Source organism: Condylura cristata, unplaced genomic scaffold, assembly GCF_000260355.1.
Source record: "Condylura cristata isolate star-nosed mole 26May11 unplaced genomic scaffold, ConCri1.0 scaffold00015, whole genome shotgun sequence".
In the NCBI taxonomy this organism is placed as follows: Eukaryota; Metazoa; Chordata; class Mammalia; order Eulipotyphla; family Talpidae; genus Condylura; species Condylura cristata.
The window spans coordinates 46,613,155-46,634,354 of record NW_004567116.1 but is presented as its reverse complement, the minus strand read 5'-3'; the positions used below and the strand labels follow the sequence as shown (position 1 = coordinate 46,634,354).

Genomic DNA, 21,200 nt, shown 5'->3' with positions numbered 1-21,200 from the left:
TTTAGTTAGCACCCTGCTTTCTCTCCCCTAGTGCTATCGCTAGGCCTCATGGGGAGAGTAGTTTTTTTTCTTTGTCTTTGAGCTGGGACATCGGTCACCTGCCTTCAGATTCAATTATGGACTGGAACTTAGACCAGTGTGCCACCTGGATCTCAGGCCTGGCTCTCAGACTAGCAAAGTTCCTAGACCTGCAGCTTTCTATGATCCCAGGCCATCTGTAATAGTGTGGGCCTACTTCTTATAAATAATACATTTATAAATACCTACATATATGTCCTATGTGTACTATAAATACTATCAGTTCTATTTCTCTGAAATACCCTGCCTAAAGATAGTCCTATAATCACAAGAAACTGAATTCTACCCATAACCTCAATGAACTTGGGAGCTGCTTTTTCCCAGACCTTCCCAATAATGTCCAGCCTGCTCATACATTGATTTTAGGCTTCTGAAATCCAAGTAGCAACATAAACAAACTTCCCCAGACTTGGGACCTACAGAACTAGGAGGTAATGATGAGTGTTGTCTTGTTGCTAAATTTGTAGTAATTTGTTACTTAGAATAGAAATCTAAAAAACCGATTTATCTTTTACCACTTTCCTTTCCTTCCCCTATTTAAGACACTGGCCTCCCAGCTCTTCCTTGACAACACCAAACATACTTCTACTTTAGTGCCCCTATACTGGTTTATTCTGATGACTAGAATTATCTTTCTTTAGCCATATGCATGGTTAGTTTCCTTACCTCACCAGTCTTTTCTCAAATACCATCTCAATGAAACCTACCCAGCTTCATTCTTGCCATAACTTATCCCTCTCACACTGTTCTATCATTTTCTCCAAAGCATTTATTACCTTATAAAATAAAAACAAACTTATTCATTGTATTTATTGTTTACTAGTGTTCTACTTACATTAGAATATAAATCCATAGAGACAGGTTTTTGTTTTGGTTACTAACTTTCTGAGCACCCGGAAGAATAGATGTTTACAAGCACCTCTATCTTAATACAAAAGACTGTAATGTGTTATTTATAGACTAAACTATGACATGAAACTTACACACACACTTATCATAAGACTAAAGATACGTTTACTACACTGCTTTATACAGGGAATGAGATGTCAAATAAGATTCTTTATCCAGTCATTGGATAAAGACTCTTTTCATCCGTGCATCATTAAAATCTGGAAAACAGAAGAGGAACTTTCATGATTAGAACTGATTTATTTGGGAAAGAAGGGAAGGTGATCAAAATACCTTGTTCAAAATTAAGGCTTACAGACTACCTTTTTAAAAACTACTTGTATAAAAATTAAACTGATGCCTTCTACGATCTCTTACCATTCTATATTCCACAATTTCCTGTACTCTACATAAATTCAATGAACTACTGAATCAAGATTTGAGCTCACATCATTTTTGCTGATAACTTATCAACATTCTGAAGACCCCCAAATACGCAATTTCAGCCCTAAGTACTAGATTTCTGGTACAACTAGAAGTTGCCAATGGCTTTCAAACAGCTCCACGTGGATATCTCTCCTCTACCAGGAGTGGAGCATGTCAGAATCATACTCATCCTCATAGATGATTTCACTGGATTACATGTCCCTCTTCATTTGCCAGTTACTTAGATAGTCTTCCTCTATACCTCTTCAAACATAGGTTACTTGATCAACTAATTTTCCTGCTTCTCATAGCTACACTTCCTTTCCAACAATCCTATCTAGGGTCATTTGTTGATCTTATTAAATGATTTAAATATTATTGGCACTTCAAAGTCTTCCCATGAATTCTCACTGTCTAAACTTTAATAATAGAACATGCAAAAAAAAAGTCTAGCATGTAAAATCTTTCATTATTTGGCCAGTTCAGTCTCTTGTCCCCAAAAATCTCTCCTTTTGCTTACAAAATTCCTGCCAATAACACTGCAATACTCAATACAAAACCAGATGGGAGATAAGGAATGAACCTTCCCTTCTCTCCCAAATAACTCAGTTCCAGTCACTAAAGTTCCTCTTCTGATTTCCACATTTTAATAATATATGAATGAAAAGAGCTATCCAATCTATTTTTATACCAATGACTGTCTTATTTGACATCTCATTCCCTGCATAAAGCAATGTAGTAAATATCTCTTTAGTCTTATTATGATTAAGTATGTAAGTTGCATGTCATAGCTACGACTATAAATAACACATGAAATGACTGAAGGTGGTGACCAAAAAGTGTAACTAGGAGTTATAAAATAAACGCTAGTATGGAATGTGCAATGTGGTTACTATAGTTTTAATACTGTATTGTATATTTGAAAGTTAAGAGAATAGATCATAAAATTAAAAGTTTTCTTCACAAGAAAAAAATGTGCAAACTTTGTGATGGATGTTAACTATACTCATGGTGATCATTTCACAACATATAAAAATATAAAATCATGTTGTAGACTTGAAAGTTACATTAAACCATACATTAATTTTATCAAATTTAAAATTACAGAAACATATGTTTTAAACAGAGGAAAGGTGGAAGTAAGACAAGTTTAAGAAAATGTTTCATAATTAAGGAATGACTATGAATGGTATTTTGGCATTTACTGCTGTAAAGAATTCAGACATCAGTCCTGATATTAGCATTTTTCTTGATGCACAAATGTATCTTACTTTGGGAAGCCATTTTCACAGGTAGTAAATTGTTGCATGAAGCATTGTAGTAAATGTATCTTTAGTCTTGTTATGATAAAGTTTGTTAAGTAGCATGTCATAGCTTAGACTATAAATAACTCATGAAATGAATGTAGGTGGCAACATAATGTAAAAGTAAAGGAACTCAGCTAGTGAGCTATGTTCTCCACTTTTTTCTGTAGGGAACCCCGCAAGGTGGTCTTGCATAAAGGCTCAACTGGTCTGGGCTTCAACATTGTCGGCGGAGAGGACGGAGAAGGCATTTTTGTATCCTTCATTCTGGCTGGTGGACCAGCAGACCTTAGTGGAGAGCTCCAGAGGGGAGACCAGATCCTATCTGTGAGTATTCCATCATTGTTAATTACAACTCTAGAAACATTTCAATTACAAAGGAAAAATGGAGAGAACATTAGGACTTCAGATGTGTGTGTTTTACAGTTTAAGCGATGTTCAGGTACTTGATACTTATTACTTCCCTCAACTAAAGGTTAAGATAACAGTGTTTTCATTTAAATATTTTCAGACATACTTGCACCCAGTTGAACATTGACAAACATGATGTTTTAGGATGTATCACCTTTTTAAAAAAAAATACAAAAAGATTTATTTATGCATACAGAACTGGGGTACAAGTCAGAGCTGCAGGGGTGGTGAGAGGATTCACCAGAGATAGAGTGGGGTGCAGAACAGCTAAATTGACAAAGTACACTGCTGAGGGGAACAGCAGGCAGGACAGGAGAGCTCTGCTGTGCCATGTGGGTCACCTCCCTGGCCGGGGATCAAATTCATGAAGTGGCTGAGGCTAGTTTTGTAGTGGTGTGCTTTAACCCATTGCGCCACCTGGGAGGGTCCTGTATCACCTTTTTAACACAGATATTTTTCCAAAGCCATGACTTATAGTCTAAAAGCTACACCTTCATAGTAATGAAGTAGTTGTAGAGGATGATGTAAGAAAATTCATAAACCATGCAGTTCTCAGTTTGACAATATTGGTAAATGGTAACAGCAGCAAAATGTGCCTATATGTAAAATCTAGCAACAAAAACTTTTTGAGGATTTTTAAAAGACATTTCCTCAAGCTGATATTTAGTTCTCACAATCACCCTGAAGGATATGACCCCATGTCAAATAAAGAGAGTACGCTTCAAGGAGGTTTAGTAATTTGGCAAAGTTTATCTTTGGATCTCAGTTGGAGCTGAGATTCAAATATTTAAGGTTAATATCACACCAACTCTCTCTCTTGTCTCCCTCCCCTTTTTTTTTTCCTTCTTTCACTTCCATCTACCTTTTTTTTGTTGTTGTTCCATTCACTAATTTATTTTATTCAAATATTCATTGGCAGCTTCATTGCACTATATCACTCTGACCCCTGTTATAAATTTTATGATAGGCAGTTAAATCCACCATGAATATCCAAGCCTATATAACATTTTGGTAAACATGCAAATAATAATGGGAAATTACAAAAGGAGTCCGGTTCTTCTGGCTGAGGTTGTAGACCATAACTCAGTGAAGCACTTTAGTTTGTGGCTTTCTTACTCACTTAGAAAAATGTGGCTAGGTAGAATTTCCAAATGACCTCTATTTCTTAGTCATAAGGACAAAGTTGGTGCACACTCATATGCATGATCTACCTATATATCATACATGCCTGATTGACCAGGGGTCTACGTGCATTGCCCTGCCTGTGTGTGCCTTGGTTCTGTCAAACACGCAGGCTTCTGACCACTCATCAGCTGGCAGGTGTAAGGAGGACTGGGTAAAGGAGAAATAAATAAGGCCCCATGCCAGAACCTTCTGTTACGCTACAAGAGCTGAAATTCACTCCCCCTATGCCCCAACTACTTTTCCTATACTTAAATGACACATACAATACAACTAATATGGCTTTTCTCTGGACCTGTGTATGTGGGGTTTGGAAGAAGCACTCCTGAACGACTGTCCTCAGGGGCCTGGGTCACGAGGCAAGCCTGGAAACCATGCTTCTTGTTGTGTGGGCATGGTCTGGGGGAGTCAAGGTCGTCCAGCTCAGAGATTGCATCGAGTACACCTTAATTACAGTCTTTTCGTGAATAAAATTCACAGAACATAACATCAATCTTTAAAGTTCCAAGCTCCCACTTTTTTGTACATTTGTAAGGATAGTTAGGTGGTAAAAATATCTACTTTCTGCAGCTGAGAGAGGAAAGGAGGCAAGTCTCCTTTTTAACTTAATACAATTTATTTAACCTGTGGCTAGGTAATAGCTAGTTTCAAACTTCAGTGTTTGAAAGATTATTGAGAGTAAAGGACATAAGGCCTTAAGAAGTTCAAACATTCCAAGATGGAAAGAAAAATGTCAGAATTGAGTTATTAACAATGAAATATGGAAAACAAAATGTATATTGAGCAAGATATATATTACTGGGAAACAGAAGAACGGGATTACATAGCAATTAGGAACTAAATAAGCATTCAGTATACATTACTGTGTTATGTAAAATTAATGTGAAATACAGGTTATGCTTGTAGCAATGCCATAAATTCAGGGGAGAGAATTAGAACCCTCAGGGAAGAGGGCTAGAACTTAGCTCTCAATTGGTATTCTTAAAGAAGAGAACTTTCAAATTAGGAACAGGTGTCCATTTTTATTTCCAGAATTACTTTCCTGCATAGACTACCAACTCTCCCTAGTAATTTATTTAGCAAAACATTACTGCGTGCCAGTTTTGTATTAGGACTTCAAATCTCAAAAATGAATGAGATAAGTAGCCTCAGAATGTTCACAACCTAAAAAACTGATGTATCAAGTGATAAATTGTGTGTGAATGCAGTTATATTATTGATAAGGGTATGGTACAGATATACAGGTGGCATGCTACGGGAAGAGAAGACACAAGCCTCTCAGAGCAGAGCCTGTCATCGTGTAAGTACCCCATCATTGCTTGCTGTTAGTGCTAACCCCAGAACGTGTCTGATTTTTTTTAAAGATTTTATTTTATTTGTGCATATAGAACTGGGGTACAGGCCAGAGGTACAGGGGCAGTGAGAGGATTCACCAGAGACAGAGCGGGGAGCAGAACAGGCAGATCCTCGAAGTACACTGCTGAGGGAAGCAGCGGGCAGGTCAGGAGAGGTCTGCCATGCCACGTGGTCACCTCCGGGGCAGGCGGGATTGAACTCATGCTAACATGGCTTTAGCTTCTTAGTGCTGTGCTTTAACCTGCTGTGCAACCAGGGAGGGCCGTGTCTGGTATTTTTTAAAGAGTGTGTCTATTTACCATGTCTAACAAAAGGTCGTTTTTAGAAGTTTTGCGTGATTCCTTCTTTGTGACAGCTTGGTTCAGGTAAGCATTTCCCAAAATGTGTTTTACAAGACAATGGAACACACAGGTACTAGGTGGCTACTGAGTGACAAGGTTTCCTGGTCCTAGGTTTCTTCACTCAAGAACTTCTCAGAAATATTTGTTGACCAGTGGGTACTAGGAATCTTTTTAGAAGAAGATAAAATATATGATTCTCGCAAACACATTTTGCCACCGAATACTTAACATGAAGAGCACTTCACAAGACACCACTAATGCTAAATACTTGAGCAGATATATAACTGACTGTTTTCCTACAAGGAACTCATGTAAATTTGCCTACAAAGAAAAAGCAATTTCCCCTCCTACTAGGTTTTAAAGTTTTGGACACCATCTAGTGGCCGTGCATTGTTTAAACACACTGTAAAGAGCCTACAGAAGGAAGTTACCACACTGCACTGTGGGAATTTACCCTCCTCTCTCCAGAAATGTCAAGACTACATAAGTAAAACAGTTAAGATGCTGAAAGATAAAGAAATTGTCCCCAGAGGCTCCATTCCATACACGTTGTGACTGATCTTCTCTCTCTTGATGTATTCTATTTCTCAGCGATTTGTTGTAGAAAGTTTTATCCAATAATTGAACCATCTTCAGGTACTCACAGAGGAGAATTTAGGGCATTCAGCATGCAATCACAGTAACTAGTGCAGTAGAATCCTTGGGCATTCTTCCTGCAGAGGGAGAAATAGAAATGCTTCTGTTATTTGTTTAGATGTTTTGTTATGAAAAAATGTAAAGCATAGCACATAAAAGCAATACCCCTACAAGGAAATTGTATCTTGTTTCACCAAGCAATTACAGTTTGTTTATTCCACAAGGGTATAAAGATCACCCAACTGACCCTGCTGTCTCCAAAGCTCCCTCTTGCCAACCTTTAAGTATCTAACTAACTCCCTTTCAGAATGCATGGCTGGAAATAACTGTTGCCTGAAGAAAAATGCTACTGTCATTGAAATGAAGCTACAATAGGTTAATTGTGAATTTTAAATTGAAACTGAAATTACATTGTAGAATTAGAAAGAGTAAAAATGAGTCACAGATCACCAGGTTTTTTGTTAACTCTCAGCTGTTTCTATCTGTAGAGCCAGGTAGAAGGACAGGACTCTACTTGTCTGATTCTTATTGTCCAGATGTTCAAGCCCTGTGTACATTATTCACCATCCTGGGACACTGGTAGCGTCACCTTGATATTGTTATGTGAAATGACAGTTCAAAACCCTTTATGTGTAATCTTTATGCTCACAGGATAAAGAAGCTTTAAATTATTTTTTTTCTGCCCTGAAGATCTAGATTTTCTTAACTGCTGATAGACTCCATCCCTTCCATTGATGTCAGCTGGCTTCTGTCCTTTTTTTTTTGGATCTAGCCCCTGCCCCACCGAGGAACCTCACTTTCATAGTTTTATGTGTTTGAGGGCTTCTACTCAAGAGGCTGTTTCTTGGTATTGAGAAACCAGCACTCTGGTGATTCCAGAGAGACTGGTCAAGGCTGTACAAATTCATCACTTGTTTCCAAGGACACGAGATCTTAAACTGGTTTTACAAGGTTCTCGCACCTAAGTGGCACCTTTAGTTTGTCTCCCCTCAGTGTCAACACTTGAGTGGCCCAACCTCCAGTAGAGCCTCCACCCTGCCCTCTTCCAAGATAGCAGTCCCAGTTCAGTCATCCATGACCAGGAGAGCATTGCCTCTGGTCAAGCTCTACCTTCTCTTCTGACAGATCTCTAAAAGAATTCTAGAAGATGCAGAGACAAACTCTAGCCTAAACAGTGGTATATGTTTCCAAACTAGAATTATTCAACCTCTGCGTTTGGATGAAAGGTGATTTCATAGCTTCCCCTAGAAAATGAGCCCTGTCCTTCCATACAGCTTTGTGGCCAAGAGCGCATATTATAATTTCCCTCAAAGAAGCAGTATTTGCTGGAGAGAACACTGAACAACTTTAACTTACAAGGCATTAAACAGCACACATTTTCTGTGAGAACCTACCCTTCTCTTCTCTTCCTTTTCATCAAAGTTCTAGAAATTGTAGGGTCCTATAACAGTCAAACCACCCTTTTAAAAACTTTGTGAATGAACTGTTACAAAGTGGAGGTGATGATGTTTGAAGACTGTGCTTTAACCGGGGCTAGTTAAATTTTGATTTCTGACCCAGAAACCACGCAGAAGTTGCCTCCTTAAGTCTCTGTATCTCCTTTGCTAAACTTCACTCTCTCTGTACCAACTGACTGACTCCTTCAACTCTGACTTTCCCTCTCTCAATTTGGCAACCACTCAGACTTGTCCTCAGCCTTACTGGATTTGTCTTCCTGCCTCACTCAAAGCCCACAGATTCCTGCTCAGTGTGGCCTGTGAAGAGGCTACAGGAGCGATGCTTTTTTTTAGCCTCAACCTCAGAGCCCATATTCTTGGCTGCCTCATGTCTCACCTGCCAAAGGGTCAGGATTCACCTAGACCTGGCTATGTACTAGGAGTCCTTTATGCTGTGGATTGCCCAGGGCATACAAATATGTCCTCCTTGTGAAAGTGCAGAATGCCTCTTTGAGGAGGAGTGAGGCTTTCAGAAGGCTCCAGAAAGGAAATATGCTGAAGGACACACAGTTAAGGATGCTGCCTGTGAGTCTGTCATTGCTGGTCACTTATGCTGTGGGCGCTGTGGAGAAGTGGCTGTCTCTCCATCTACTTTTCACCTTAGTGTGGGGTTTCATAGTTCCTCAGGAACATCTACTTAGCCTTACCAGTGCTGTAGTGGTCAAGGGAAAGGATTGGGAATATCTGCCTCCAGCTTCTCTTGGGGGATAAAAGTGTCTTCTCCTGATCTTGAATTGCCCCAAACTAAAAAGAATATTTGGATATTAAGCAGCTAAATGATAATTGCAAATGAGTGATCATTTGACTTTGGATATTTATATAACAAATGTTTTGAATTTAAGATACAAAGAATCATAATTGTTTCTTAAATATTATAAAGTATTTCTGAGGAGAAGCCTTTTAATGTGAGGGCATCTGCCTGCATTTGGGCAGCTGGCAGTCCTTCCTGAGCACAACTTGGGCAAGACTACCAGCAAGAGGTCCAGGCAAGGGTAAGATAGCACATTTGCAGTATCTTTGGATCATGAAGACTTCATTTCTGTTGGTGATGACTTTCTGTTTTAGACTTTGGGGTTTCAGAGTAATGAAAAATGTCTTTCTGAGTTAAAGGGATTTACAGACCAATGTTCCTTGTCTTGAAAAGTCTGCGTAGCTATTAAACAAACAGGGACACTTAACAAGTAAATCAATAAATTATCATTTTATTTTTTTTTAAGTGTATACATATTTTGGTCTTTAAGAAAGATGAGAAACAAATCAATGGAGGCATGACCTCCAGTTCTATTTTTGTTATTTCTGTTGGGAAAGAAACTATGTAGGGAAAAATATTCAAAATATGTTGTCCTACCCCAGACAATACACTGTGCCAGGGGTTGAGAGAGAGTGGCAAATACAATGGCACCATTCCTATCCTCGTGGAATGTGCTAGTAAAGGGGAGCCAAGGTGCTGGGGCGCACTAAAGGATCGCTGGCTAGACAAGGAGACCAAAAAGACTTCTCTGAAAAACTGCTGTCTACCTCAGCTTTGAAGCTTGTATAAGTGAAACAGGAGAATAGGCCAACAGAAGAGAAGTAAAGCTGGACATTGGTGTGCCTTGGGGCCTAGCAGGTGAGGAGAACACGCCGCAGGTGAGGTAAGGGAATCTGTGGAGAGGGAACATTAGCCAGGAGGGTGGCACCTCATGTACCTTTTAAGTCAAAAGGCATGGGGATTATGACAGCAAGAATTTGGGAAGGTTGTAGGCAGAGTCAAAGTTTTGGTCCAACATGTGGTTATAGAAGAAAGGGAAAGGTTTCCCCCATCAGCCAACAGTTCTCTAACCCCAGCTGGCTGTCTTACCATTTAAATACATTCTGACACCATGTACTCAGAGACAGAGTCACATCCCTCAAGTTAAGGGCTCTGTCCCAAGAGATTGTCCCTAGAACATCTCAGAAGCCCTTCACAACCTGTGCTTCCAACCAGCTGACTACAGGCCAGAGATAGCCTCTCAGTGGGCTCAATTCACTCACTAAAGTAGCTCATTGAAAGTCAGGGAAACATTTTATTTACTGTAGCACTCAGAAACTGGCAGGTAGGAGAGGTGATTATGGCAATGTCTGGGGCAGAGGTGTGGGTATTCCCAGCCCTCCCCATGTGGCCACTCTATCCACATCACCACAGGCTTCCGTATATGAGCAGATATACATAATGTAAAAACAGCCATGCCTTGAAGTGACCACTTGCAGACAGGAGAAATATGAACCATGAAGATAAAATTGAACATAAAAATAAGGACCAAATGCTTATTTACAATGTACAGAGATGTTGAACCTGTAACTAAGCAGGGCAAGACTTCATGACATAGTAGAAAGAGGGTGACCTTGGGAATCAGACAGACTTGAATGTTCAACTCCCAACTTTGTGAGATGGGGATCTCTTGGGACTCCAGTTTCCTTATCTGTAAACGAGGAAGTCTTATAATAAAGTAGCGATACAGATGATATGTTTTCCACTTCCACTCAATACACATACATTTATTAATCAATAAATAAATCACCACTAATTACCCCTTCACTACTAGATAATTTCCATCAAAATATTATCACTGTCATAAAAACAATTACTAAAAACTGTTATAAAAATAGATAATCATTGTTTCAGGATAGTGCTATATGATTTACAGAGTGATTTTGTTTTAATTCTCAAAATAATGTTAAAATAGGCACCATACTTACAAACCCAGTTTTCATCCAGAAACAGAACCAAGAAAACTTTAATAGTGCAATGTGGTAAGATTAAATAGAAACCTCAGTACTTACTTGCTATTTTCCTGTGGCCTTGTCTAGCTATTTTCATATACTGTCACCTCTGGGCCTATAAAATATAAACCATCACATTGTAACTGAGGTTATTTCATGTGGAAATCCACAAGAGGGCAGTAAGAGATACTGCATAAAGTGGATATGCCTGCGGTTTCCAGCCTGCGGGTTGAGTCTTTTGTACTATTGATTGTATTTAATCATAATATTAAAACTCATCATCATTATGCAAAAATTTTCAGACCTTCATGGTGGAGGATTAGGTAGGTGTGCAGTGGTAACATACTTCTGACAGGTGTGACTCTGTACCCCTAATTTATAGTCATACACAGGTTAGAAATCAACATAATATCAGTGAAAAAAAATACAATCAAAATAAGTGAATAGAATAGAATGCAGTGAAGTAAAGGTAAATTAAAATCTGAAGAAAGGGCCTGCCCAGGTTAAGTCTCAGATCGATCACACAATCACCCCTGTGGCTTGAGTTTGATCCTGGCCAAGGAGTTGACCCACATACGGTACAGAGGACCTCTCCTCTCTCATCCACTGCTCCCCTCAGCAATGAATTTCAGTAGATCCATCTGTCCTCCTCTCCCAGGACCTCTGGACTACACCCCAGTTCCTGTATGCATAAATAAATAATTTTTTTTAAAAAGTAAACTAGAAAATGAAGCATTGTATATATATTAAAAAATATGAAAATAATATATGTGGCTACATTGATCCCCCCCTTTTTCTATTGTAAAAGTCCCATTTCCAAAGGTAACAAAGCACTTAGAGTACGCTGGGAGCCCTCAGACCAAAAATTGCCTGAGAGACCTCAAAATGAGGTATGTTGCTCCCTGGCTTGTACTGATTGAGGATGTTTCTCTCTGTAGAAAGAGATGAGTCAGTGAAAGGCCAGCAGTTTCTCTTGCAAAAAATTTAATTGCATGTTATTTCTATCTGTTCAGAATCTGCTCTAGAGGGAACTTTCCTGATGACCCTTGCTGGAAATGATGTGACCCAAACTGTGAACTTATTTGTCCCCTGTATCTCTCACGTTATGTGTGTGCATCACAAACTGCAATAAACTATGGCGTTTGTCTGCTACTCACCTATTTAGGATAGAATCCAGGAGGATGGAAATTTATTTCAACTCCTTGATCTGCCTTGGTAATGGACACACACGAATGTGAGTCAGCTGCCCCTGCAGTGGTGAGCAGTATAGAAAAGTCCAGGTTTCTTGTGCCTAACATTAGTGTAAAGGCACATTCATTTGTATCTCTTATGTGTGTGACAGATTAACTTAGCATTCAAATAGATGGCAGTTGGTTTACATCCAACATGATATATTTACAGCTGAGCATCAGCTACCTCTCTCTGGCTTTCCTGTCCTTTGGCCATTCTCCGGGCTGCCCGGATTACTTTGACCCCCTTTCCTGATGTCTCCTTTGTAACTTCACACTACCTTTAAATTCATGGTCATTTCTGATGAAAGAGTATAACTGCCTTTCTTACTTCCTTATAAATGAGCAAGTATGAGACTGTTGTCTCATCTCAGGGGACTCAACATTATATTTTCTTAACTCACTTTCCTCCCTGAAGGAAAATTAATACAGCTACTAAGATCATATATCTTTTGTTCCTTACTGACATCTGCTTACCTTCTATAGAAATAAGACATTGTGTTCAGTGACTACCCACCCCAACCTACAGCAGACCTGATTGTATCTGTTCTGCCTGTGTTACCTTGCTAGACAGATGCAGTGATGACTAGGTCATGCACCATGTCTTCAAGATGCTTGTTAGTAATTAGAAGAAATGAATAGATCCAAACAGGGTTGTGTCTTTTAAAAGTATGTAAGACATTACAGTTCCGAAGAAGAAAGTTCCCATATGATCTGACCTGGTAATCTGGGAAGGACTGATGCTCTTCATAGTAGTGGGAAAAGCCTCCAGATCATCTCTCCACATAAGTCTAAAATAAACTGCCTGTTCCTCAAACCACAAAGTAAGAATATGAAGTCCAGTAGAGTTGGTAAACCAGGAGTTCTCAAGCTTTCTGTACAGTTTGAGGTGATGAGACATGACATGTAAGAACTAGTCGACCTTTGGATCCCATGGTGTGGAAATCACAGTTCCAAAGGGCAGCCAATCAATGCAACTTCAGCAAATTCCAGACTCTCCCTGATGTCTCTGTCAAGGGAAAAGATGGAGCCTCAAGATCAGCATGGCAGGAATGTGTGCATATAAGAGAATTTCAGGTCATAAAAAGGAGCCACTGAAGACTTTTTGAATAATTATTTTATAATTAATAAATAAATAATAACTGAAAATTTCCTTTTAATTAATAAGATTTAGAAACAGAAATCAAAGGTATGCATTCTGGCTTTGTCAAAGTCCATTGGCTATTATTTAACTTTACCAAGTTAAGTTAAAATAGCTCTAGCATAGCATTTAAAAAGAAAAAAATTACAGTCTTCTACAAGTTTTTTGTTTCTACATTATCAAACCATATTGAATATTGCACTTCTAGTTCAAATGTCCCCACTGAACTTTTTCTGAAAAAATTCTCTTTTAAAATTTACCTTTGAGACCTTGTAAACTCTCCAAATGCCTTCTTTCACTAGGCCCACTCCATCCCCCAAAATATACATAACATCTCCTAGTTAGCTACCCCTCTTCAAACACTCATACCCAGAACTTGCCATATCACATTTAATATGCTAATTTTTGAAATGTTAATACTCCATTTTCTCACTAAATTGTAAGTCAGAGGAAAAATGCCTGATAAATAATCAATATCATGTAACTGTTCTTTTAAATTGTAGTCATGTATTTTATTTAACCACTAGAGGGCAATAAAAGCAAACTTTGAACATTGTTAAGGGCAAAACATTGTAAAAATTTTTCATCAGTAAAATCTAGTTAGATGACTTTATGTTGGTGAAACTACGACCTGTAGGCTGTGGTTTCTGTGATTGCAGGTTTAGCAGTTATAATTATCTTTATAGTGTAATATTAAAACCTAGATTTTCCATGATAACATTACTTTCTATTTTTGTGCATTATTGCACTTTAAACTCCTACAACAGTAGTGAGGAATATATTCTTTTCCATTTTTTTTCCAATGAAAAACTGAGTTTCAGAGGTATCACATTGGTAAATAGCTCTATGAAAGCAAATTACAAGCCAAACCCAAGAAATACTATTGACTGTTTATGTTTACCAGATCAACCAAGTTTTTTGCAGTCTGAAATAAACAGTACCCAAAACTAATTGTACCAGTTTAGTAATTTCACCATCAAATAACAGTAGCACCTTAGAAGAATATCTTATGGTTTTTGGTAATCATGAGGTAATCAAATCATGAGGTAATCATTTGATGGGGTTGCCAAAACATCCATTTAGAACCAATTTACAGAAAATGTGCTAGTGCTTAAAGAGATGTACTTCTGTACACCACACTGGTTAGACTCCTCATAGAATTACATGTTCCATTCTGGTTGCTACATTTTCATAAAGAAATTGAAAAGAACAGAGTATGATAGTAGGATGAACATAGGGATGTTTTCAAGTGGGGTGTCACGAAGAGAGATCTGTCAAAGAAGACGGTGTTAGAGACAGTGCTCCTAAGTATCTTAATACTGGACATAGGAAGAGTGTAGATGTTAAATGTGGACGTCTAGGTATGTATGGTAAACATTCACTCACACATATACTCACTATAAAAGAAGTCTCTTGGCTGCCTCAGTCAGAGTGAGAATTACTAGTTCTTTCTGAAGGTCACAGTGAGTCTGGAGGTCCTCAGTGAGGTTGGCAGGAGCTGGGAAGAACTTTGAGCAGCCCAAGTAGCGAGATTAGGGGGCTTTCAACCATCTGCAGCCGCATGCCTTCACATTTCAACTACCTTGCCTGTGTGGCCTCTGTTCTCCTGCTCCACTGAGCTGCCATGGGCTGGGCTGTGGGTGCTAACAAAACTAATTTCCTATCACTCTCTTTCCCACGTGGGTGTGAGTGACCCTTCACCAGGTATGGGTGCGCGCGCACACACATACACAAACACACATGCACTGTCTCATTGCCTTTGTAGAAGTTAATGAAGGCAAAATGAAGACTGAGATAATAGATCTTAAACACAGTAGTCCTTTCATGAAAATGGCAAATATTGTTTCTACCAAAGATTATGTCATCACTACCACCTCAATTTAGTAATTAGCACAGCAGGGAATTGCCAGGACAAAGAAGTATGTCTTAAATTAATCCAATGAAATGTGACCATCTTTAAATTAATGATTTCCAACATTTTTCAATATAACCACTGCTGATTTTTTTCTTCCAATCTAGTGGATATGTTACTTTAGTTAGTTTGGAATTTCACTTCATTTACCAAATAATGTTTTGATGGAAGTGACTATAATCTCTGTGGATACTGTCTGTTTTCATTTCTTAATTGAGCCAAAGCTTGGTATCCACTCTGATAGCTGTCATGGATGGGTATCCATGTGGAAGTGATCACTAGTGCCTATTAAGATTTTTTTTTAATGCATACAGGAAGTGGTGTGTAAACCAGAGAGGTGGGGGTAGGGGATGAGAGGGTTCACCAGAGATAGAATGGGAAGAAGAATAGGCAAATCTACTGAATGCACAGCTCAGAGTAGCAGCAGGTGAGACAGGAGTGGTCTGGTGTACCAGGTGGCATCGAACTCATGCCACCATGGCTGGCAATAGCTTGATAGTGCTCAGACTTTAACCACTAAATCACCAGGGAGGCCCACTTATATTATTAAAATCTTCCCTGGATCTGTCTGTAGCTGATTTATCACAAAGTATTTTGGAGCATCTTAGGTAAGTACATCATTTCCACCAAAATTAAGGACCTATTAAAGTCAATGAGGCTTGAATCCTGGGAGGGTTCCTTACATCCTAAGAGTGCTATTGTGGAGCTTAAAAAGGAAAAGCTGAATCCTGAAAAGGAAGCCTGTTTGAATTAATGCAAAAATATATGAAAATTCAGAAGGAGCTCAAGCTTTAAAGCTGTATGAAGCTACCATTTTGGAATTATTGAAGATAAGATTGCAGTTATGGGACTGTACACTAAAAATGCACTTGAGAACTCTTAAGTTGGAAATTGAAAACTAGGCAAATGAATCCCCTATTCATTTAATCACCCAACTCTTTAATTTAGCATCCTAACACTGGATGATACTTACTTTTCATAATTCCTAAGTGATCGCATCAGTGAAAATATTTGTGGTACTTTTGTTATACCAAAAGTATATGCTTGTGAGAGACAGTTATCATTTGTTCCAAAAGAACCTATGATGTAGGAGTTATGTTATAGAATATTTTATTCTAAATTGGAAATAAGAGACAAAATTTGATTCTTTTAAGTACACGTTAGTTAATTTGTTGTGTTGCCTGATAGTTATATTCATTCATATATTTCTTAAAAGTTGTAACAACCTCAATAATGCAAAACAAAAATGTATGTACAAACATAAATAACGGGTCTGGATTTTGACTGATGCTTAGAACTGTAATTTAATTCTCATTTGGAAAATTTACTGCTTTGTGCCTCTATGTCTGTATTTATGTAGACAAATAGATGATTATCTATTTTTAAAAGATTTATTTATTTCTTCACACAGAACTGGGGTACAGGCCAGAGGTACAGGGGTGGTGAGAGGATTCACCAGAGACAAAATTCCTCTCACTGTTGAGAGGAGCAGTTGGAAGAGACAGGAGAGGTCTCCTGCACCATGTGGGTCACCTCCCTGGCCCAGGGATCGAACTTATGCTGAAGCAGCTTCAGCTACGTTCACAGTGCTATACTTTAACCTGTTGCACCACCAGAGAAGGCCCTGATTATCTGTTTCTTGAATGAAATTACATGAAACAATTTACACTGAGATAGGATGTCAGCAAAATAAAGCAGTGTTACCCCAATTATATAGAACTTTGATAGTAAGTATAACAAGCTTAGAAACAAAGCAGCAAATCTCAAATGGTGGCATAATAGGATTCCAATAAACCCGATGAGGAAATAGTTTCAAAAAATAGCGTAGTCCTGTATTGCATGACCTCTTTTACCTTTCAAAGGTGACTACTTAAGACATGAACTTCCAGATAGGAAACCCAGTCTTATTTTTATACGTCACAGCTTCCGACACATGTAGGCATTCAGGAACTAGAAAACAGGTGGCCTTGATTCCATGTCAGATGCACAAATATCTTTCTTACTTTTTTTTTTTAAGATTTATTTATTCATACAGAAGTGGGGCACAGGCCAGAGATGCGGAGGGTGAGAGGATTCACCAGAGACAGAGCGGGGCACAGAACAGGCAGATGGACAAAGCACACTGCTGAGGGGAGCAGCGGGCGGGCCAGGAGAGGTCTGCTGCATCATGAGGATCACCTCAGGGGCGGGGAGTGAATTCACACTGACACGGCCATGACTTACCTTAGCTTCACAGTGCAGCACTCCAAGCCACTGCGCCACCAGGGAGGGCCACAGATAAATTTATTAACCTGAAAATTACTGCTAACCGTATATATAAGCCATTACAAAACACTTGGGAAGAAGGAGTTGGATGAATGGAAGTTCTTATCTTTGCTTTAGTGTTGAAACTACAGGAAATAAGTGCCCTGTACTTGCCAGAGAGAAGTACAGAAGTGGAGTCTGAATGGGACTCCACAAGGTGAGAGCAGCCGCGTGACTGTGACCAGTGTGGCTGTGGAGAAGGTGGAACAGTCCAGTACACAGATAGATGGCAGTTCAGAAGTCACTGGCCAGGAGTGCTAGAGGAAGTCTCAATGGCTGCTTTGGGAAACCTGTATCCCAGTGTACATTTTCCTGCCTTCGTTTTTGTTTCCTTTGAACATTTTAAACACTTTTTCTCCCACATATCCTCTCACACTTCTCCTACGCACTCCCAATCCTCTGTCTCCCACATAGATAGCATACAAAAAAAAAGTCTCTTTTTCTCTGATATACTGATTTCCTCTAATCTGCTCAGTGATATGTCACAATCATAACACATTTCAGCTCATTAGTTGACAGTCTTATTGTAGTGCTATTAAAATAGCCAAAGATTTGCTCTCTTCTTTAATGGCCAATAATAAATATGGATGTTGATGTTCTTTTCCAGTTGCCTGAGGCTGACATTTTTACAACATCGTACTTAAATTCAAACCTTCTAAAACTACCTTAGGGGAAAAAATGAGGCAGATTTATTTTTCCATTCCTTTCTTAATCTAAAAAGCAAATGATTTATACTCTTGTTTCTCTTCAGATCATATAGATCTTTCACCTTTGAGGAAGCAAGTGGCTTGAATTTTGCATATTAAACAGGTGTTCAGCCAGGCATTAACACCCCACATTATTTTTAATTATACTTGGCATTTCCATTCAAAAGTACAAAATTTAAATTTGCTTGTAGTGGTAACACTATTGGTAAGAGGTTGAATACAGAATGTCCACGTTTTCACTCTACCACCCAGATCATCCTCACAGACATGTTAGTCCTACAATTTTGGATAGAGTTCTTAGCCACACATGATAGTTTATGAAGAGTGTTTAGAGGATTTAGGCCACTCACAAACCAGGAAAAACTGGGGAAATTTCCTATGTCCAACCAATACTTTTAGACACATTATCCTAAAAAAAAAAATGTACAATTTTACCTACTTTTTCTTAGTGACTTTCAGCATTTGTGAACATTTATTTTGTCCTTTATTCAGAGAAAATTCATTTTTTCTTGTTTCACTGGAGTTTTCAGCATACCTGAGTTGAATGGACGCAATATCTAGAAGTGACACAGTCCCACCACAAGGTTGGTATGCAGGCGTCATCACCTGCTGTCTAATACGGTGTTTAGTCAGCCATTTCACATTTCTCCCATGTGATGTTTCCCCAAAGTGATTCTTCAACTTTATTTTATATCTGATGTCCATGCTAAAACAACAAATGCTGGTGAGGATATTGAGAAAAAGCAACTCTTCTGCACTGCTGGTGGGAATGCAAACTAGTACAACCACTATGGAAAACTGTTTGGAGGTTTCTCAAACTGCTAAAAATGGAGCTTCCATATGACCCAGCAATCCCATTCCTAGGTATCTAGCCAAAAGATACAAAAATACTGATTCAGAAAGACACCTGCACCCCCATGTTTATTGCTGCTTTATTTACAACTGGAAAGACATGTAAACAACCCAGATGTCCAAAAGTAGATGACTGGATTAAAAAGATGTGGTGCATATACACAATGGAATGTTATTCAGCAACCAATAAATAAATAAACAAATAAACACATGCCTTTTGCAGTAAGATGGATGAAGCTGGAAAAGATCATGCTTAGTGAAGTAAGACAGAAAGAAAAGAGAAAATACTGGATGGTTTCACTTATAGCAGGAGTATAAAGGACCAGGCAAGAAAATAATAATAATAATAATGAACAACTATATACCAGAGACATTTTGTGGGGGTGGACTGGTGAATGTGATCAAAAACGGTGGGGGGAGGAAAGTGCTCTGGACTATGGTGATGGCACATGGGTGATTTGGTGATGGGAAGCCCATGGGGATTACAACTGAGATGGAAAAAGGCACAAAATGATGTAAAAATAAACTATAAAAAATAAACTGAAAAAAAAAAAAGATAACCACACACATACACACACACACACAAAAAAAAAAAAAAAAAACGGTATCAACACAGTGATGTTTTCATGATTTAAAAGAGAATGGTCAGTAAAGCATGGAGAAAAGAGGGTGTCAACACAAGTGATATAAACATTGAGCCACATCCACTACCCAGAAGTCTCTGGTTCAACAATCATTGACTGGCTGGCACACAGAGAGATCCAGTGGAGTCTCCACACTCAGCTTATGATGACAATGTTAAGAGGGAGTACACAGTGCAGTAAGAAGTTCCTTACTATGGAACTTCAACAGGAAATTCCTTACTATGCAGTTAAGTTTTACATTGGACAAGAACAAGAGGTTTTAATATAAATGCTTTTTAGCAGCCCCAGGACCCTAAAGATAGTCCAGATGCCAGACATGCACAAACCTTTTTTCAGACTTATCCTTGACTTAAAGTCATAGACCATTAAATATAAAAAGCAGTCTGGCCCAGCTAGCACAGATAGTGTTGCTATTTGAATTAGAAAGCAAACTGTTCTGGTTTGCCTGTATTTGACAGCTAATCTGATGTTTTAGTTGTAATAATGATGAACTGTGAAAACTCTTTTATTAACATAATTATAGGGTTTCTTAGCAAGTCAGTTTGGACTTCAAAAGGGAAACACAATTCCAGAAACTATGTTAGTGGTAAACACAGTTAAGTGGTAGACTATTCTCTCAACACAGCAGGAGAAGTCAGCCAGAGAAGAGAAAAGATGATGTAGCAAGAAAGTTCAGGCAGATCTGCCAGAGAGAGAGGGGGTAGGAGAAAGGTGAGATCAGAGCAGGGGGAGGGAATACAGTCCCAGAGGAAGGATACAAAAGGGGAAATGGAAGAGAAGATAGGCACAGACAAGAAGCACAGAGATCAGGACAGGATCACTGAGGTGAGACCATGAAGGGAGGGGAGGGAAGTCGGGGGTGGGGGGGGGCGTGGGGGGGGAAGAGGTAGAACAGGAAACTGGTAGAATCAAAGGATCCCATCTTTGCTGGCCATTGTATGTGGTAACTTTTCCTTGTGGGTAGGTGTTTGGCAAAAGGGAGATGAGGATACTGTAGGCAATGCTGTAAGTGAAAAGGGAAAAGATTGAGGCATGGGTGATGTGGCAGGGGTGAATTGGTGGTGGGAACTCCATGGGGACTACACCTGAGAGGAGTAAGTAAACATTGTACAAAAATGAACAGTGATATTATGTGTGTGTGTGTGTGTGTGTGTGTGTGTGTGTGTGTGTGTAAACTGAAAAGGAATCTGGAATTACATGTCTGAGTTCCACAGAACTCCCAACTCCAAAAGCAGCAAGGGCTAGTCCTGTTTAGCTTATTTGGACGCAGCACGGGTTTGTGCACCAGATGGAGTTTAAAAGTTCCAGGTCCTGATTTCAAGCAGCTTCACATGCTACTTTTTTTTCTTGGTCAGCTACTGCCCCTGCCCCTGCCCTTAGGGACTTAATGCTCACCAGCTTCCTAGATTTAGCAGAGCTGCAGTTGTCAGTGCCTGCAGCCAGCCTTTCATGGAACTGTGTATGTGAAGTTCAGTGCAAGTAATGCATTGGATGGGAATGAATAGAATAAAATGGTTTGATAGTAACTAAGGTGTTCTGGGAGACTGTTTA

At 39.0% G+C, this 21,200-nt stretch overlaps 1 protein-coding gene across 9 annotated transcripts in view; it reads left to right on the top strand.

Annotated features, from left to right (window-relative positions):
• The window catches only part of DLG2 (discs, large homolog 2 (Drosophila)), a 1,159,995-nt gene that overhangs the window by 813,646 nt on the left and 325,149 nt on the right, over positions 1-21,200 (top strand). For 8 of the 9 annotated variants that reach the window (XM_012725352.1, XM_012725350.1, XM_012725354.1 and 5 more), the window contains one exon: positions 2,867-3,023. In XM_012725352.1, the coding sequence (XP_012580806.1) occupies positions 2,867-3,023 (157 nt within the window). Of the gene's footprint in view, positions 1-2,866; positions 3,024-20,330; positions 20,475-21,200 lie in introns of those variants that run through there. The other variant, XM_012725356.1, reaches the window with a different exon arrangement.